At 42.3% G+C, this 21,630-nt stretch overlaps 1 protein-coding gene across 7 annotated transcripts in view; it reads right to left on the minus strand.

Moving 5' to 3' along the window:
- Positions 1-21,630, minus strand: part of cdk5rap2 (CDK5 regulatory subunit associated protein 2) — a 176,009-nt gene that overhangs the window by 92,888 nt on the left and 61,491 nt on the right. For all 7 annotated transcript variants that reach the window (XM_060935661.1, XM_060935665.1, XM_060935662.1 and 4 more), the window contains exons 10-14: positions 12,810-12,944; positions 9,575-9,694; positions 9,350-9,442; positions 5,797-6,015; positions 2,935-3,105 (exon numbers count right to left, since the gene is read on the minus strand). In XM_060935661.1, the coding sequence (XP_060791644.1) occupies positions 2,935-3,105; positions 5,797-6,015; positions 9,350-9,442; positions 9,575-9,694; positions 12,810-12,944 (738 nt within the window). The remainder of the gene's footprint in view (positions 1-2,934; positions 3,106-5,796; positions 6,016-9,349; positions 9,443-9,574; positions 9,695-12,809; positions 12,945-21,630) is intronic.

Here is a 21,630-nt window from a genome sequence, read left to right on the forward strand (position 1 = left end):
ATTATGTGCATTTTCCCCCCCATTCATAATAAGAATGACAGTCAGTCATATGCTTTGGAGGATGTAGATTTATATTTTAATAGTTTTTATTTTCTTCTATTTTCTAAGTTCTAGTCCAGCAGATTTTAGTCTGAATGCCAAATGAGATTCCCATGTCTAGTTTTGAGTCATTTTGCGACAGTTACTTGGAATCTCGTACTCAAAACTTTAACTCTATTATGTAAGAATAGTGGGGTGGCACGGTGGTGTAGTGGTTAGCGCTGTCGCCTCACAGCAAGAAGGTCCGGGTTCGAGCCCTGTGGCCAGCGAGGGCCTTTCTGTGTGCAGTTTGCATGTTCTCCCAGTGTCCGCGTGGGTTTCCTCCGGGTGCTCCGGTTTCCCCCACAGTCCAAAGACATGCAGGTTAGGTTAACTGGTGACTCTAAATTGAGCGTAGGTGTGAATGTGAGTGTGAATGGTTGTCTGTGTCTATGTGTCAGCCCTGTGATGACCTGGCGACTTGTCCAGGGTGTACCCCGCCTTTCGCCCGTAGTCAGCTGGGATAGGCTCCAGCTTGCCTGAGACCCTGTAGAACAGGATAAAGCAGCTAGAGATAATGAGATGTAAGAATAGTTGTATTGTTAATTACTGAATTTCTTATTATAAACACAGTATTAAAAACACACTCATTGCTGACATGGTTCATGAGTGTCATTATAGTACCTGTATATGAGTATCAGTAACTTGTGACCAACTGGAACTTCCTTTCCCCCCCCCCATACTTTTTTCTAGACATGGAACCGACCTGTGTGCGCCACTGTTTCCTTGGGTAGAACTTTCAGCATGTTTTTCTTGAACCTTCTGACATTTTCTTGTAAATTAGATTCAATATGTCGTGAAATTAGCAACTCATGTGTTGTGTAATTTGGCCTTTAAAGATCCCAAAAATGTGTCTGGAAATGGCTGAGAAGCCATCTCCAGGCATCTAAAGCCCTTCAGCTTTCAAGGCCCTAAGGTGGGCCCCGGACCACATTGTTCCAGGCCTTTGGCCCGTCATTCGGACAGGCTGAAATTTGAACGGACAGGCAACATTTTAGACTTGTCTGTCCTGTGACAGTCTGCATAAAATTCCTTATTTCCCCACACTGTAGGGTGTACTACTTTTTTCCTACCTGACTTCTGAAGGTTAGTTTACTTTTTGGGGAAAATGACTATGTATTGAAATCTGTTGCTTTTTTTTTTTTTTGGTCACTTGAGTTTGTTTGTTTACAACCCCGATTCCAAAAAAGTTGGGACAAAGTACAAATTGTAAATAAAAATGGAATGCACTAATTTACAAATCTCAAAAACTGATATTGTATTCACAATAGAACATAGACAACATATCAAATGTCAAAAATGAGACATTTTGAAATTTCATGCCAAATATTGGCTCATTTGAAATTTAATGACAGCAACACATCTCAAAAAAGTTGGGACAGGGGCAATAAGAGGCTGGAAAAGTTAAAGGTACAAAAAAGGAACAGCTGGAGGACCAAATTACAACTCATTAGGTCAATTGGCAATAGGTCATTAACATGACTGGGTATAAAAAGAGCATCTTGGAGTGGCAGCGGCTCTCAGAAGTAAAGATGGGAAGAGGATCACCAATCCCCCTAATTCTGCGCCGACAAATAGTGGAGCAATATCAGAAAGGAGTTCGACAGTGTAAAATTGCAAAGAGTTTGAACATATCATCACCTACAGTGCATAATATCATCAAAAGATTCAGAGAATCTGGAAGAATCTCTGTGCGTAAGGGTCAAGGCCAGAAAACCATACTGGGTGCCCGTGATCTTCGGGCCCTTAGACGGCACTGCATCACATACAGGCATGCTTCTGTATTGGAAATCACAAAATGGGCTCAGGAATATTTCCAGAGAACATTATCTGTGAACACAATTCACCATGCCATCCGCCGTTGCCAGCTAAAACTCTATAGTTCAAAGAAGAAGCCGTATCTAAACATGATCCAGAAGCGCAGACGTCTTCTCTGGGCCAAGGCTCATTTAAAATGGACTGTGGCAAAGTGGAAAACTGTTCTGTGGTCAGACGAATCAAAATTTGAAGTTCTTTATGGAAATCAGGGACGCCGTGTCATTCGGACTAAAGAGGAGAAGGACGACCCAAGTTGTTATCAGCGCTCAGTTCAGAAGCCTGCATCTCTGATGGTATGGGGTTGCATTAGTGCGTGTGGCATGGGCAGCTTACACATCTGGAAAGACACCATCAATGCTGAAAGGTATATCCAGGTTCTAGAGCGACATATGCTCCCATCCAGACGACGTCTCTTTCAGGGAAGACCTTGCATTTTCCAACATGACAATGCCAAACCACATACTGCATCAATTACAGCATCATGGCTGCGTAGAAGAAGGGTCCGGGTACTGAACTGGCCAGCCTGCAGTCCAGATCTTTCACCCATAGAAAACATTTGGCGCATCATAAAATGGAAGATACGACAAAAAAGACCTAAGACAGTTGAGCAACTAGAATCCTACATTAGACAAGAATGGGTTAACATTCCTATCCCTAAACTTGAGCAACTTGTCTCCTCAGTCCCCAGACGTTTACAGACTGTTGTAAAGAGAAAAGGGGATGTCTCACAGTGGTAAACATGGCCTTGTTCCAACTTTTTTGAGATGTGTTGTTGTCATGAAATTTAAAATCACCTAATTTTTCTCTTTAAATGATACATTTTCTCAGTTTAAACATTTGATATGTCATCTATGTTCTATTCTGAATAAAATATGGAATTTTAAAACTTCCACATCATTGCATTCCGTTTTTATTTACAATTTGTACTTTGTCCCAACTTTTTTGGAATCAGGGTTGTATAAACATTGGTGAGGGTCCTGATAAATACAAACATACAGTTGAAAGAGAGTGTACTTTATTGTGCGTGTGTGTTTTTACCTGAAGTAGTTGTTCTTTCTTTGTAAGTTTAGTTGTTAGATGTTGTATCGTGCTCTGCAGTTTGTGTTCTGTCGTGCGGGTTTGCTCTTGCTGTGTTGCACGTTGATGTTCTAGAAGGTTCTCGCGCTCAGCCAGCTCCCCACTCAGCTTTTTCAGCTGGTTTTGCAGGTCCTAGTTCACAACACACACCTTCATTCAGGACATGGACTGAACACTCCCAATAACAAAAATTTACAATTTGCATCTGTGATGGTTCTGTATACATGGATTACTGAACTCTTGGAAAAAAAAAAAAAAAAAAAATTATTTTATATATATATATATATATATATATATATATATATATATATATATATATATATATATATATACACACATATACACACAAGTCATATATACACAGCTGCATATATTTGGTACCCATCACCAAATTAGAGGTTAAAAAAATAAATAAAATTCCAGTTGTTGAGGGGTGCCCAAACTTTTGCACACAATGTTGTACCATGTTTTCAATAGCATTTTTCTTTGAAGTGATATTTTTAAAGGTCCCATGGCATCGTTTTTTCATTAATTGTGCGGTGGTCTGTAGTATGAATAAATGCCCTGTGAGCCGGTTTTGGTGAAAAAAATGCTGTGGTTCTCCTGTTTCAGGCTGTTCTAGTTTGGTGGAGGAGCGGGTGGCGGGAGAGCGACAGGATTTCAGCTCTCATCATTAATATTCATGACATGTAAACGTGTTACCTCTGATTGGCTAACAGCACTGTGACGCTACCTCCAGTGGGTCAGAACAAGCGGATGTGGGTGTCTTACTATGGCGAGAGAGAAGGAACAAACCGCGAAGGGAAAAATACCGCGCGCTGACGTCATTAAGGTGCGACGCGAGGAAATAAGAAAAATTCAACAAATGTTTGGGTTTTTACTGAACAAACAAACAAATAAAATGAACGAGTGACTTAAAAAAAAAAAAAGAATGTGGGTGTCTTTGTAAAAACTGTTTTGATTGGCTATTATAACAGAGCATGCTGCATGCTTTTTGGTTTTGTAGCGCAGAGTACCTGGCTAACTGCAGGAAGCGGTTAGCTACACAGCTAATGTAGCCATTGCAAGGCTAACGTGGCACCGATTTTAAAACACGGCAAAACGACTTAACAGTTATACACTTACTTGTTCGGTGTTTGTGGCTGATGCGGCAGGGATGCTTGGTACGAACCCAGGCTTCAGTGACAGTTGATGTGCAAAACCTGCCCTGTACTGTCCCAAGTTGTGGAAACATTCATCAGGAAAATGCTTCCGACAAACATACACCGTCTTAGGTAGACTCGACGGCGTATTATTGGAGTAAATAAAATTAAGCCACTGCGTCTTCAGGGGCTCTCCCGTCGGCAGTAAAAACAGACTCCTTTCTGTGTTGTAACATCCATGTACAGCGCAACTTCCATGTTTGGTGGCAACTTTTGAGCTGGGCGGGCAATCCATACAGTGGGTGGGAATCCAGAGGGGGGGGCGTGGGGATCATCTCCCTTGCTGACGTAGTAAAGGAAAGAGCCTATCAACGCACCATTTTGACGCGCCATTCTCAAATGTTGACAAAGGGTGGGCATAGTTTGGTTTACACATTGTGACATTTCTAGCCACTGGGGTGACTTAAGAAGGTCAGAGGAACTCATTTTAACGTTAAAAAAACCTCAGAAAGTGAAAATTTCATGCCATGGGACCTTTAATTATAAATAGTCCTAATAAGTTTAACACTTGCACAAAAAAAAAAAGAGAAAAACTTTAACAGTGGAATTATAAACGTACTGATGATGCCTGCAGTTGTAATAATACTGTTTAGTATAAATACGGAGGCGATTATAGGAAATCGTGAGCGCCGATTGGTCGAGAGATTCGGATTATTTCTCAATAATCACCTCCAGTGACTCAGCAAAATGGCGGCCAATCGCTTCGTCACCGTAAGCAAGGAAGAATTAGAAATTATGAAAGAAAGTGCTGTTCCGAAAAAACACTAAAGATACTGTGAAGTTTGGTCTAAAACTATTCGAAGGTACGGGGGAATTGTGATTTATTTTATCGATTTCAAAACAAAAGTATTTTATGTGACTCGGCACAGACAGCCCTTTATTACTTTGTATGCTGCTTTTGAAGTTTGAAATTATTTTTAATAAGTTTTTTTTTTAATTAAAATCCCCTTTGCATTTATACTAGAACCATTCTCCAACTCCGGCTCAATGAATATTGGTGAATAATAACCTCGACTTCGTCTTGGTCACGTCACCTTCAGTGAATAATTGTTAAATATCATTCTATCTATCTATCTATCTATCTATCTATCTATCTATCTATCTATCTATCTATTATTATAATAACATTAAGTCAGTACACTTCTATATTATTATAAAACGATCAATAGTAATTACAAGATCATGTGTTGACCAGGGCGGCACAGTGGTGTAGTGGTTAGCGCTGTCGCCTCACAGCAAGAAGGTCCAGGTTCGAGCCCCGTGGCCGGCGAGGGCCTTTCTGTGTGGAGTTTGCATGTTCTCCCCGTGTCCGCGTGGGTTTCCTCCGGGTGCTCCGGTTTCCCCCACAGTCCAAAGACATGCAGGTTAGGTTAACTGGTGACTCTAAATTGACCGTAGGTGTGAATGTGAGTGTGAATGGTTGTCTGTGTCTATGTGTCAGCCCTGTGATGACCTGGCGACTTGTCCAGGGTGTACCCCGCCTTTCGCCCGTAGTCAGCTGGGATAGGCTCCAGCTTGCCTGCGACCCTGTAGAAGGATAAAGCGGCTAGAGATAATGAGATGAGATGTGTTGACCAGGCCTAACCCAGATCTCAGTGGGTATGTTGAAATGTGTACTAACATTTATGGTCTTGTCTCCTTTTCTTTTGTGCTGCTGAAGCAGCTCCAGTTCATTCTCCAGCTGCAGTTTGTCTTGCTGCAGCAGCTCCAGTTGTGCGTCTTTGCTGCCGAGTGCACGCTGCAGCCTCTGAAGCTCCAGCAGGGACGAATGGCACTCAGCCTGTAGACGAGACAGCTCAGCATGCTGCGTCTGCAACAGGACCTGCTGTTCCTCACCACCCTACACACACGAAAACCGCAAGCACTTAGACTACAGAAATTACAGACGGACAGAGGCCATGTACTTTATGGCTTTTCTGTAACATGACAAGCTGCTTTTTCTTTGGTCTTGGGAAACACTGTTTATAGCTGTAATAACATACTAGGCATATTATAATGTACTGTGCAATGATATATAAATTTACCAGGATTCGAACTGATGAAATAAATGAATCATGATTGCACAGCCTGATGATAACCTTAGTTTTTCCTAGCTTTAACTGCGTTGTTTAGGGAGCAGAGAGCGAGATAACGCACAATAGCGGAAATGCACACGACTTCACCTGAGGTGCAGGTAACACAGCTCTACTGCCATGAAAAAACACAAGGAAACAGGTCTATAATGGGGAAAAAGCTGTTTTGCGACTGACTATAAATAGATTTAACAAGAAATCAGAGCTTTTTTTTTTTTAAACAGACTGTCGAAAGCTAAAGAAAATAGCAGTTGGAGGTAGTAGAAATATTCATAAAGGTTTATTAAGACAAGGCCTATTTATGATGAACTTTTCTATTTTTAATAAAAGGAATATTTTAGGTAATAGGGTATTTAACTTTTTATTTTTCACGGTGTGGTTTCCATCAAATCCTGCGCTCTGATTGGCTGGCGAGCGGGTCCGCATCCTACGATACGGACCCCAGTTATGGACCTCTGGTGACTCGCTCGTTCAGAACAACAAACAAAGTAGAATTTGTCATCTTTTTTTTTAATAAAGATTTATTTATAAGATTATCAGAAATCTTATAAATTTTTGCCAGCATTTCTCAGGAAAATAGCATTAATTTTACATCATGGATAGCAATAACGACAGTGTTCACAGCGAAAGCGAGTTTTACTACCCTGAGGAAGAAGAAATAAAAGAAAACATTTCAGGAGAAAGCTTAAAACCTCTAACTGCTGCTAATGCCGAGCAAAAACATGGCTGAATCCTGAATGACTCAATTTTGTATAAATAGGGGACTACATAGGCGGCAAAATGTAGGTTTTTTCTTGCCATGGAAGTGCACTTGTATACTGAGGAGGAAGCCATTTGCATTACAGCCGTGAATGAGGATTCAAAATGGCGGCTCGCCTCGGCTCGGTTTTCCCTTTCGGGCGCTCTCGTTTTCTGTTAGAATTTGGTAAAGAAAAAAATAAATATATAAATTTACCAGCTTAAGGTTGGTCCGTATGGTGAAATACCGTGATCTTGGCCCAGAGGGCCTCGGTCAGTACTTTCAAGACCTCGGTCACGGTATTTCACCATACGGACCTCACAGCTGGTAAATAACATATCTACACTGAGTGCAGAATTATTAGGCAAGTTGTATTTTTGAGGATTAGTTTTATTATTGAACAACAACTATGTTCTCAATCAACCAAAAAGACTCATAAATATCAAAGCTGAATATGTATGGAAGTTAGAGTGGGGCGTTTTTAGTTTTGGCCATTTTAGGAGAACATGTATGTGTTCAGGTAACTTTCACTGTGCAGAATTATTAGGCAACTTAATAAAAACCAAATATGTAGCCATTTCACTTATTTATTTTCACCAGGTACACTGATATGACAACTCCAGATTTGCAAATAAACATATCTGACATTCAAACACAAAACAAAAACAAATCAGTGACCAATATAGCCACGCTTCTTCATGAGGACACTCAAAAGCCTTCCATCCATAGATTCTGTCAATTTCTTTATCTGTTCACGACCAACACTGTGTGCAGCAGCAACCACGGCCTCCCAGATGCTGTTCAGAGAGGTGTACTGTTTTCCCTCTTTGTAGACCTCACGTTTTATAATGGACCACAGGTTCTCTATGGGGTTTAGGTCAGGTGAACAAGGGGGCCATGTCATTATTTTTTCACTTTTCAGACCTTTACTGGCTAGCCACGCAGTGGAGTATTTGGACGCATGAGATGGAGCGTTATCCTGCATGAAAATCATGTTCTTCTTGAAAGATGCTGACTTTTTCCTATACCACTGCTTGAAGAAGGTTTCTTCCAGGAACTGGCAGTAGGTCTGGGAGTTGAGTTGGAGTCCATCCTCAACTCGAAAAGGTCCAACAAGCTCATCTTTGATGATACCAGCCCATAGCAGTACTCCACCTCCACCTTGCTGGCGTCTGAGTCGGAGTGGAGCTCTGTGCCCATTACTGATCCAGCCACAGGCCCATCCATCTGGCCCATCAAGAGTCACTCTCATCTCATCAGACCACAGCACCTTAGAAAAATCAGTCTTAAGATATTTCTTGGCCCAGTCTTGACGTTTTATCTTGTGTGCCTTACTCAGTGGTGGTCGTTTTTCAGCCTTCCTTACCTTGGCCATGTCCCTCAGTATTGCACACCTTGTACTCTTTGACACTCCAGGAATGTTGCAACTCTGGAATATGGCAGAACTGGATGCTAATGGCTGCTTGTTAGCTTCACGCTTGATTTTCCGCAGATCATGTGCAGTTATTTTGCGCCTTTTTTTTCCCCACACGCTTCTTTCGACCCTGTTGACTATTTGCAATGAAACGCTTGATTGTTCGGTGATCACGTTTCAACATCTTCGCAATTTCAAGAGTGCTGCATCCGTCTGCAAGACATCTCACAATTTTAGACTTTTCAAAGTCTGTCAGATCTCTCTTCTGACCCATTTCGCCAGAGGAAAAGAGGTTGCCTAATAATTATGCACACCTGATATAGGGTGTTGATGTCATTAGACCACACCCCCTCTCATTACACAGATGCACAGCACCTGATATACTTAATTGGTAGTAGGCTTTCAAGCCTAAACAGCTTGGAGTGGGACAACATGCATTAAAAGGATGTTGTGGTCAAAATACTCACTTGCCTAATAATTCTGCACTCAGTGTATATATTTTACTCCAAGGTTTAGAAATCTGGGTAAATAATTATTTGTTGGTTATTAAGAAAATTCAATCTTTTTTTTAAATTTAACAAAATAAATAGTTGATAAAGAATAGGAAGATACAATTTGAATTATTTTTGCAGTAAAATGTTTTTTTCTTTTCAAAAAACCGAATTGTGAGCCCAATATCGTGAATCGAATTGAAGCATGAATTGAGTGAATGCCTATAACATACTACGTAATAGCAGAAACCGACTTGTTTTCCATTCTACAACGTTAACTGTAACTATAAACAAAAGTCGTTCTTTAACAGATTGTTAGCATTGACAAACTGCTGTGGTAGAAGAGGAATAAAACACTTCAGGACATGTGGTTACTGGAAAACTAAGCAAGGTATCTAAGGCGAGAGGGACAGCAAATGCCTGACTGCTTCAGAAGTAAAACGCTACATTCTACTTACGTGGTATTTCTGTAGCTGAGCTTTGTGAAGAGCTTCCCTGACCTTGGTTAAGGCCTGGTCTTTCTCCTCGAGATTGCCATACAACTCATCCACCTGAGAGAGAGAGAGAGAGAGAGAGAGAGAGAGAGAGAGAGAGAGAGAGAGAGCAAATAGCAGAAACAGTGTTCTAGTCACTTTTAATATTTTTCACGCTTCTTTTCTGATCTGAAAGAAATGAACAGTGACCTGTCGTTCTTTCTCTTTAAGTAGGATGCTCAGGCCCTGAATGGTCTTGTCTCGTTTCAGGGCGTTTTTCTTTTCTGCTGCAAGCTCATTCTCCTTCTCCTCCAGTTGTCCAGAAAGGGTCTGAGGGGTAAAAAGGAAAGAAAAAACTGTATGAGACAGAAATTACAGGGTGTTTCAAAAAAACTATCATCATTTCACAATCTAACAATTTTGCCAATTCTTGTTCACAATTGACCTCAAATTTTAACAGCATGTGCGGAAACCGGTCAATATTTTATGTTTAATGTTTCTTGCTTTTATCTTTTTAGATATAGAAATGCCATCCACTGGAAAAGAAAAGGCGTTGTGTGTGTTACAGTGCGCCCGAACACAGTCAAGCAAGACTGGGCAGCGTGCATTTATGAGAGAATTCTCTAAAAATGCACGGTTACCAGAAAAGACTGTTACCATAGACATGCTGCAGCGTGTTTGGCAGGAGCCGGACTACAGACGTGACGCGCGTCTGTGTCTCAGGCGGCACGCATATTGAAAATTTGTGAAATCGTTCATGGAATCCACATACCTTTGAATTTCTCATTCAAATTTTGAGGAATAAATCTTATATTGCTCAACAGTTTCTGGGATATTTACCTTTTTTTTTTTTGAAAAACACCCTGTATAATACACCATTAACAACTACTCAATTTTATAAAGCAACTCCAACAAAGGGGTTCAACAGGGGGCTTTTGTTTCCCAGTTGACTGGAACACGTGCACTTTTCAGACACAAACATTTTGACTGAGCAACACTAGGGTGAGAATGCTGAAAGTTGTGCCTCATAAATTTCCTTTTTTCCCCCCCTTCCATTTCCGTTTCCGGTTGAGAGTACGCTGTGCGCATTCTGGCTGCCGCTTCTCACCGGAGCTTTTTATTTTTATTTTATTTTTTCTCTTTTGTTTTTTTTTTTTGTGTGTGTTTGTGTGGTTTGATGCTTGTTTCTGTTGAAGTGTTTTGTCTGCCGGTTGTGGTGTAGCTCCAAATCCAGTTTTGGGTGTCAGTTCCCTCTAACCCAGGGGTGGGCAATTATTTTTTCCATGGGGCCACATGAGAAACAGAAAATTTTGTGGAGGGCCGGACCAAAAGGCTGAACTAAATTCTGCATTATATTAATTGTATTTCTTTATATAAAGCAATAAATATCATTGTTTTTACAAGCTGCTAAGACTGGTAAGAGTATGGAAAAAACGAGGTTGCCTTACAAAAAATGTCATTTATTCAATCAAATTTCCCAAAACAATGGTTAACAAAATGTGAACATTTGTACCATTTTTTTTCAGTCACATTCAGCCCAAAACACAGTAAAGACATCACAATATTGTCTTTCTACTCCAAATATCAAACAAGATGCATCATATTATAATAATGATGCCCACATTTGTAGCCTAATCACCTCATTTGGTGTTTTTTATTTGTTCAGTGAGAGAAATCTCGTCTCTGTTGGTCTTTAACGAGTGCATCAGAGTCAGGTTGAATGTCTGAGGTGGAGATGCGAAGCACAGCTGACAGATGATCATCAGTTGATTCGGTGTAGGTATCAGATCTACAGATCGGCTCGGGCTCCGGCGCCTGCTGGTGACGTCACACTATGTGATTGGCTGGACCGTTTGAAGGATGACGTACAAGTTTGTGGTTGGTCTGGACAAATTACGGAAGTAGTTATCGCGGGATTAGGTTTCGTGGGATTTCATGTCATTTTCATGTCGCACGCATTGCGTTTTTGTTGAACACAACTTCAAAATAAAAGCAATGCACATTCAGTCCATGCATGAGGTAAAATTAGAAAATACGTTTATTTTGTAATTTCTCATTAACCTTACGCGGGCCGGTCAGAATGAACCAAAGGGCCGGATGCGGCCCGCGGGCCGGAAAATGCCCAGGTCTGCTCTAACCCTTGGTTCGCCGTGGGCGATGCCTGTGCTCCTCACTATGCACTGCAGTGAGCTTGTTGCTCATTTTAACATCATGGTTGTCCAGCGCTCTGTGCGGCGGTGCTTTAGTGATGTTCCGAGCGATGTTGCTCGGTGCCGTCGCGGCGGCTGTGCTGGTGGTGTGGGACTTGTTTTCGCGCGCCTTTTAGTGGGACTGTGGCTGCTACACCATTGGAATGACATCCTGCACCTTACTTTGGTGGACTTTTTCCCCCCCTATAATTGTAAAGCGACCTTGGGTTTTGAGAAAGGCGCTATATAAATTGAAATTATTAAAATTTATGTTCACATTCACAGCAGAGGCTAATTTTGCTTTAAAGTGTATATCCTAGACCAAATTCGTTTTTTTATATATGAAAGTATGTCCCTTTACACGCTCATCCAGAAGGTTAATTTTGCACAAGGCCATCTGTCTACAGCAGAAAAAAATAAAATAATAAAACGCGTCTGGAAAAATCCCAAGGGAGTCTGGAGCCAGATTTGTGACATCACCTGCGGAAGCGCCAGCAGGCTGCGCGAGCTTTGCACGGTTTCAGTGCACAGCCTGTGTAGACCAAGCGCTCCCATTTCTCTCTCATTGTCCGGTCTTTTGGGAAACGATGAGTACTAATCCCATCAAGATTGGTGTTGCTACACCCTCCTACCATACATCTGATAACCATTTTAATAATTACGTGATAACGTTGAAGAAATTTGCAGAAAACCACCAGGTCGTTTTCTCATAAACAAACCAGCGCTGACGTAGGATTCAGAAGGAGGCGTCCCGCACGCGACGTCACAAAAATCAATGTTTGCCGGGAAATCCAAATGCCAAGTTTTTTCAGAGGCGGACCAATTCGCCTCAAATGGCTTGATTTCAACTGAATTTTTCTGGTATTGCGCAAGGTAAAAAAAAATTGCACAAAATGCAAAATGTGACAGATATTTGACCAAAGTTTAATATAAAATAGGAGAATTACATTGATCTTGCTCCTGAATTTACACTTTAAAGATATTTTTTTGGGCTTTTTGCACCTTTATTGGATAGGACAGTGTAGAGACAGGAAATGAGCGGGAGGGAGAGACGGGGAGGGATCGGGAAATGACCTCGGGCCGGAATCGAACCCGGGTCCCCGGATTTATGGTATGGCGCCTTATCCACCTGAGCCATGACGCCCCCTGAATTAACACTTTAAAGTTCAAAATAATTTAAAATCCATTTCCTGTGAAAAGGAGACTGGTTAGAAAAACACTAACCAATTGTGTTGTGTGTACGTGAAGGTGAGTACCTTGTTTTCTCCATCCATCTCCTCCAGTCTGTGTTTGAGTGTTTGACTGCTGCTCTTGGTGGAGTTAAGCTCTTCAGTCAGCTGTTTAGTTCTCTGCTGCAACACATTCAGCTCATCCTGCTTTACCACACACACCTACGCACAAGATGATGACGACAATATTACAGGGTCTCCAGTACAAAATGAACAATTCCCATGGACTCTTAGGACAATTTTATAACAAACACGTTACATACTATAATCTTATAACAGGGATTAAAGTTCTCCGGCACCATGCCGGATTTCCGGTTTGTAGTGATTGCCCGTGGATTTAAAAAAATAATAAATCGAAAATAAATTGACGGCAATTAAAAAAAAAAAAAAAAATGACCGTCGAAATCCCTCTTGTGTTTGTCAGCCAATGGTAGTAAAGGAGCGCTCTGAAACTGACAGTATTAGCCAATCAGAAGAAGAATGGGGCGGGTCTAAGGAAAGCCTTTACCCCCTCCTCTCATTTCTTCCTTGCTTCGATGCGGTGCAGTGCTGAAGATCGACACGGAAAGTCACCTCGCGCCGTTACAGCTCCATTCAACGGAGAGAGGGTAAAAAGTAAAAAAAATAAAATAAATGAACTTTTGTGTTGGAGAGAAGGGCGAGGGAGAGAGAGAGAAAACGGAATTGCATGGTGGCGTGGGCAAAATGCAGTTCGTGAACTCTGGGGCAGATGTAACATTTGTGTATTTAATTTGCCATTCTACTACTGATGTTCAAAGTTACTGAAATGGTGAAATTGTTAAATTATTTCAATTATTAAAACTTTTAATGCTCTCTAAATGCCATACTGAATTTCATCTACCTTTGTAACAGTTCACCTTGTGACTGTAGGTTAATTTATTACTTGTTAAGGACAACGCTGAGCACCAAAACTGGATATCAAAAGAAATGTGGTACATACAGGTGGTAGATATAGTAGATGCACTTTTGCCATCTTCTGGCCGTTTTTGGTATTGGATTTTCAAAAGTCAAATTTAATTTTCCATTCATGCAATCTCTGATCCCATGCCCCCACAAACCCCCTGGTATGGCTTGAAAATAAACACACAATCCAAAACACGTGCACACACACACACACACACACACACACACACACATATATATATATATATTAGTTTCTTGCCTGTGTCGACAAAGTTCAGGCTCAGGATTTTTTTTTGCTTTAATCCCTGTTATAAGCATGCTGCATCATATTTATTTATTAAATCCATGATGCCTTTTTATTCCTGAGCATTCAAACGACTTCGGTTAAATCCATTTAAATCCAGCCAAGGGATGCGAATTATGCTAGGTCAGCTGTATGATACAAAACCGTTAGGGTGTGTGAACTAGGGCTGCACAATATATCGAAAAAGTATCGATATCGTGATATCATAGTTTGCGATACACATACCGCAAAAATTACTTAAATTTCGATAAAAGGCACATTTTTCTGTGCCGTCCAATCACATTTGAATGTCAACAAGCGCCGCGGGATAACTCCGTCCCCTATTGCAAAACAAGTAAAATCCTCGTGGTGATGGCGGAAGCGGTAGCAAGTGTGGTGAGACAAACTTGTGTGAGGAGGAACTGGTTTCCAAAAAAAAAAAAAAAAAAGTACTTCGGATTCAGGAGGGATGACGTACTGCAAACTCAGGTACTTTGCAAGACATGTACGTGTAAAACAGTGGTGGGGCGGCTCACTGGGACAAACGCTGATGTACAGCAGCATAAAAACATAAAACCACGCTCTCTCTCTCTCACACACACTACCGCTCTCACTCTCTCACACACACACACACACACACACACACACACACACACGTGTTATTAACAGATTGTGTTCGAGTTTATGGTGAATCTGTGTCGCTCGCCTTCATCTCCCGGGAGCCGCTGAAATTGCCATTTTGAATGCTTTATGTTAATGTAATGTAGTTTTCAGTTTTTTGTTTACTTCAACTTAAGACATTTTCTGCTGTGCTCACAAAAATTAAGAGATTTAAAGATGATTGATGGACACCATTGCAGGTGTAGCCATGTTTTTCCAATAAAAAATAATGTTGGAATGGAAGCGATGCATTGGGTGTTTTTTTTTTAAATGCTAGATACAGGGCAGAACGGCGAGTAGAGGTAAGAAAAACATTATATATTTAATTATCGTGATACATATCGATATCGAGATATTCAGTCATGTTATCGAATATCACATATTTTTCTGATATCGTGCAGCCCTAGTGTGAACTGTATTTCAACAGACGACACCGATATTATAAATAGAAACCCCACACACACCGTCATGTAATTTAAAGAGAGTACCTCTGGTTTAAGAGCTAGATATTCATCATTAAATTCCTCCTCCAGCTCTCTCACGGCTTGTTCCGTGCTCGCCGGTCTGGCCTTACCCATGCTGGCACGTCCAAACACACCACTTGGTTTTAACTGGACAGGAATCCTAGTGCCCACGGTCCATGGCAGTGGGCGGGGCCTAATGCCCCGCAGCAACTGTAGTAAATCGCTCAACGGCAATAACGAGCCTCTGCGTGGCTGTGCCTGCCTGAGACGAGGGGGTGTAGTGATGTCCCGAGTAGGGCTGAGAGAAATGGTGTATGACGTTGAGGTGCGCTTCCTGAGGATGAGATCTGAATACTTGTGGCTTGCGTAAGGAACTGCGGTTCCCACAATACCTTCTGCTTTAAACCGTGCCGCTCTAGAATTCTTTGCTAATAGACTCTGCCCAAAACCGAGCGAGACACTGCGCCTTGACGGAGTCCGATTAATCCTCTGATGTTGGCCTTCGCTCTCCTTTGGCCCAGGATGTGTGCTCCCTGGACTTCCTCCCATGAGACGCTGCTGCAATTTATTCTGCTGCAGTTCTGGCCACTCAAGGCGCTTTGCCTCATTTCGCCCGGGTTTCGATTCACGCTTCTTCCACGTTTGCTTCTGTAGTTGTTCGACACTGTGGTCACGGGCTGATTGGTTCTGAATCTCCTGGTGTGTTCCAGTTTTATGCTTTCTGCACCAATCCTGTTCTTGCGAGTTATTCCGCCAGTATTTCTGCGTTATGAGAACACTCAGTCTAGATCTCTCGCGCTGCAGCTGTTGCAACTGTGCAGTATGTGTGTCCTGCAGGTCTTCGATGGCGACGTCGCACCGCACCACACACTCCAGCAGGAACACGCACTTCGCACAAACGAGTTCACTGCTCCCATCTCGATGAAGACTGCACCCCAAAACGTGGGCCAGAACCACAGCAGGCCGTAAACATCCACATTTACCAAACAACCACCGGCACTGTGCACCTGGCACGCTGTCGCCACAAACGCGACACGATCCCTGCATGACCACGCACACGCAACTGAGACGAATCACTCCAATATAAACCAGATGGTGTCGTCTCAACTACTTCACGTAGATCTAATGGGATGATTTACTCATTCTTGTTTACTTTCTCTTGCTGTTTCACTCTTTCATCTCTGCCATCTGTTCAGTTCGGAGTCAAATGCAGTGCACTAAAGCTGCAGGGTAGAATAAAGCCTCTAATCCAACCACACACACTAATCCGGTCCCTGGCTTCTAAGCCAAGTGTCCGGGGCAGACAGCTTTATTTTAAACACAAACACATCGATAATCTCGGCTGTAGCGGGGCGATATTCCGATATAAAAATAAAAAGCGAATATATTCATCAAACTTAGCTCGGCTACAGCGCAAGTTAGAAATCTGTTCTGTTAAACAAGTCTGGACAGCGAACACAAAATCTGTAGCACAACATGCTTCGACACAATTATACATGTCAACAACCACAAAATAAGAGAACAGCGAGCTTTCAAATAAAGTTAAAAAAAATGTTTGTTTAGTCATAACGCTTTATTACAATGCTCATGTCAGCATGCTCGCTTGATAAAATAATGCCTTCTAAAAATTCTTTACTCTCAAATATTAAATCACAGACAGCGGGGTCCAAAAACCTGGGATTTTTTTAATATACACTAATGGCCCTTTTCCACTACCCTTTTTCAGCTCACTTCAGCTCGCTTCAGCTCACTTCAGCCCGACACGGCTCGCGTTTCGACTACCAAAAAACAGCACGACTCGGCTCGCTTCAGCCCCGCTTAGCCCCTAAAACTCGCACGGTTTTGGAGTGGGGCTGAAGCGAGCCAAACCGAGCCGAGTGAGGCTGGGGGCGTGAGCAGACACTCCCCTGTGCACTGATTGGTGAGGAGGAGTGTCCTCACATGCCCACACACGCCCCGCGAGCACGATGGGATCTGTAAACACCGCAAACCCGGAAGAAGAATAATTACGAATTACAACCCCGATTCCAAAAAAGTTGGGACAAAGTACAAATTGTAAATAAAAACGGAATGCAATGATGTGGAAGTTTCAAAATTCCATATTTTATTCAGAATAGAACATAGATGACATATCAAATATTTAAACTGAGAAAATGTATAATTTAAAGAGAAAAATTAGGTGATTTTAAATTTCATGACAACAACACATCTCAAAAAAGTTGGGACAAGGCCATGTTTACCACTGTGAGACATCCCCTTTTCTCTTTACAACAGTCTGTAAACGTCTGGGGACTGAGGAGACAAGTTGCTCAAGTTTAGGGATAGGAATGTTAACCCATTCTTGTCTAATGTAGGATTCTAGTTGCTCAACTGTCTTAGGTCTTTTTTGTCATATCTTCCGTTTTATGATGTGCCAAATGTTTTCTATGGGTGAAAGATCTGGACTGCAGGCTGGCCAGTTCAGTACCCGGACCCTTCTTCTACGCAGCCATGATGCTGTAATTGATGCAGTATGTGGTTTGGCATTGTCATGTTGGAAAATGCAAGGTCTTCCCTGAAAGAGACGTCGTCTGGATGGGAGCATATGTTGCTCTAGAACCTGGATATACCTTTCAGCACTGATGGTGTCTTTCCAGATGTGTAAGCTGCCCATGCCACACGCACTAATGCAACCCCATACCATCAGAGATGCAGGCTTCTGAACTGAGCGCTGATAACAACTTGGGTCGTCCTTCTCCTCTTTAGTCCGAATGACACGGCGTCCCTGATTTCCATAAAGAACTTCAAATTTTGATTCGTCTGACCACAGAACAGTTTTCCACTTTGCCACAGTCCATTTTAAATGAGCCTTGGCCCAGAGAAGACGTCTGCGCTTCTGGATCATGTTTAGATACGGCTTCTTCTTTGAACTATAGAGTTTTAGCTGGCAACGGCGGATGGCACGGTGAATTGTGTTCACAGATAATGTTCTCTGGAAATATTCCTGAGCCCATTTTGTGATTTCCAATACAGAAGCATGCCTGTATGTGATGCAGTGCCGTCTAAGGGCCTGAAGATCACGGGCACCCAGTATGGTTTTCCGGCCTTGACCCTCACGCACAGAGATTCTTCCAGATTCTCTGAATCTTTTGATGATATTATGCACTGTAGATGATGATATGTTCAAACTCTTTGCAATTTTACACTGTCGAACTCCTTTCTGATATTGCTCCACTGTTTGTCGGCGCAGAATTAGGGGGATTGGTGATCCTCTTCCCATCTTTACTTCTGAGAGCCACTGCCACTCCAAGATGCTCTTTTTATACCCAGTCATGTTAATGACCTATTGCCAATTGACCTAATGAGTTGCAATTTGTTCTTCCAGCTGTTCCTTTTTTGTACCTTTAACTTTTCCAGCCTCTTATTGCCCCTGTCCCAACTTTTTTGAGATGTGTTGCTGTCATGAAATTTCAAATGAGCCAATATTTGGCATGAAATTTCAAAATGTCTCACTTTCGACATTTGATATGTTGTCTATGTTCTATTGTGAATACAATATCAGTTTTTGAGATTTGTAAATTATTGCATTCCGTTTTTATTTACAATTTGTACTTTGTCCCAACTTTTTTGGAATCGGGGTTGTACGAGAATTTCTGAAGCCTTATGCGCCTCGCCTCATCTATACGCTCTTGCCAGTATCTGTTGGCGTTGTCGGTGACAACAAGCCACAGCACCAAGACCAGCAACACTAACGACTCCATGTCCTCCATGTTTATTGTTTACTATTCGGGTCATGAGACTACCGTTTAAAAGCTCACTGATGTCACTGTTTGCGCTGCTTAACGACATCACGTGACGTCCACCCACTTTCGCTAACTCCACCCAATGTGTCCACCCACTTCCAGCCAGCACGGTTCAGCGCGGTTGTAGTCGAAATGCAACTCCAACAGCCCCGCTCAGCTCGACTCAGCCCAACTCAGCACGGCACGGCTCAGCCGCGTTTGTAGTGGAAAAGCGGCATAAGTAACTTTAAAAACGCACATTGATAAAACTTGCTGAATTCGTGCTGAGTTTATCTCAAGAAGAAAAGAAATATATCACAATGGAAAAATAACTTCGTTCCGCCCGAATAAGTTCCAAATCTGTGCTCAAATCAGAATTTAAGGGAGTTGTACTTAATAACGTACAATATGACTCGGGTAGTCAATGACATGGACAGGCTTTAATTTTCAAACAAATTTTGCATACACTGTACACACACAATCTTGCCTATAAATGCCCGGGGGAAATGAGGGGAAAATTGTCATTATTGAAGATGCCACGCCTAAGCCAAAATTAACGTGAACAGGCCATCGGGATGTTGCGTGCCGGAAGTACACAGACAGAGGTCACCCGGCACTTCGGTGTTCATCATTCGACCATTTCCCGTTTGAGTCAGCGTTACAGACAGACAGGGAGCACCAGGGATCATCCACGCCCTGGTCAGCCTCGAGTCACGACGCCAGTTCAGGATCAGCACATCAGGCTAGCTCACCTCCGTGACAGATTCCTGACACCCTCAGTCACTGCTGCTGAGACCCCTGGACGACGCAGACCCAGAATCTCCAGCATGACGGTCCAAACATGGACCAACTGTCACTTTGAATTTTTTTATTGTGAATTAATTCTTGAGTTTGACAATAAATGTCCTTTATCGATGTTTCAAGATGTGTGTGCATTACATACAATATCATAAATTTCAAATACATGCATGGATCTAAAGTGATATCGTGTTGAATTCCATTGTGCGTTTTTAAAGTTACTTAGTATATAAATCTGGAAATAAACAAAGTCTTACAATTCTGCACTATTTCAAGGTCACTATTTAAATTTACACATGTTGTACAAAAGGTCATTGTGGCAGCGGGGGCGTGGCCAAGCAGCAGTTCGTGAATGAAGGGCGGGGCCGGGGAAGGTGAGTGGTCAAGTCATTACACCTGATGTCAACTAAAGCCTAGGTCACAACCGGACGTACGATTTTTTTGGCCGTGCGATTTTTGGCGTTTCCCCAAATTGCTGCGTTTTTTTTTTTTTGTTTTGTTCGTGGAGAAAGTCACACGTTGGCCGTAAGTTTGTCTTGCAACCTGAAAAAAACGTGAGCGCCCGTAGAGTTTGTTTGACATGACAAAGAACCTCTGCGGCCAGTCTACGGCTCGACAATCAGCATGTCACACGCGCGCCCTCCGTGCGTTTCCTGCACGTAGACCGGCCGTAGGAGCACGTACGGCCAGTTGTGACCGAGGCTTAAAGGTGGGGTATGAGATTTTGGAATAACGGTTCCCGCAAGCCATATTCTGAAAAGAAACACGCCCGCCTTCGCCATACTCCCACCCCCCACATCTCCACCCCTCCTCCCCCTTATAAAGCCTGAGAAAATCAGCCTTTATAATGGGTGTCTATTGCTACACACCAGTAGAGCTCGTTAAGTTAGAGTGTAGAGAGCTTGGAAAAATAGCTCAAACTTTCTCATTTAAACTGTGTTTTCAGCCCCAATTTTCACTCCACACACAATTTTCTCAAAAGTAGTAGCCACACTTGTCCTGATTCACACAATGTGTCTACCTACACGATAGGACTTGCAGTTTTTGAATGAGAAGCCTGAAAGTGAAGAGAGAGCAGCCGCTCAGCCCCATAGACTGCCTTTATAAACTTAGCAGGAAAGTCACTCGTTTTTAACTCGCTCTAGTGACCTCATTTTTTACACTACAGACAAAAAAATTACATCAGTGTGTTCAGGAGAGCCTTGTGGCACTCACTGTGAAACAATTTTGTGAATATCTCCTTCCGTTTTCATGTAAATCCCCGTTGTTTGGAGGGAGCGCACTGAGAAAATCCTGCGCTCTGTGTGACACTCTACTCGCTCTCTCACACACAAACACACAGAAGGGACGGGCTGCTCGCGGGCTTCAGTCTGATTGACGTGTCAGTATCCAATCATTTTGAGGTGGTACCTCGATAGGATTGGATGGCGTTTTTCCTTTATTTTACACTGTAGACTGGATTAAAATTTCGTTTTTGGGTCAAACCTTCTATTGTACTGCTTGCAACATGGGCGTGAGGAGCTTTTCAAACAATATGGTAAAAAATACTCCTGAAAAAAATCTCATACCCCACCTTTAATGTGTGTGTGTGTTGCAGTGATGGTGGAGCATAAAAGGAGGGGGAGAGCAGAGAAGAGGTCTCTCCCAACCAGAACACGCATGTGTGAGTGAGCATAGCTGAAAAGCTAAGAAACTAAGTAAAATTTATTAAAAAAAAAAAAAGTGTGAGAGAGAGAACATCCACTCCCGCCTGCCGTGCTTCTGTGCTCCACCCACAGCAGAGATCTGTTACAGTCATATTTGCCTTGATTTTTTTTTCTCCTCCACTGAAGCATGTGCTCAGATAACACCAGAGGTGGACAGTAACGAAGTACGTCTACTTGAGTCCTGTACTTAAGTACACTTTTTGAGTATCTGGAATTTGAGTATTATTTTTTTGGAAACTTATGACTTTAACT

Source organism: Neoarius graeffei, chromosome 12 (assembly GCF_027579695.1).
Source record: "Neoarius graeffei isolate fNeoGra1 chromosome 12, fNeoGra1.pri, whole genome shotgun sequence".
In the NCBI taxonomy this organism is placed as follows: Eukaryota; Metazoa; Chordata; class Actinopteri; order Siluriformes; family Ariidae; genus Neoarius; species Neoarius graeffei.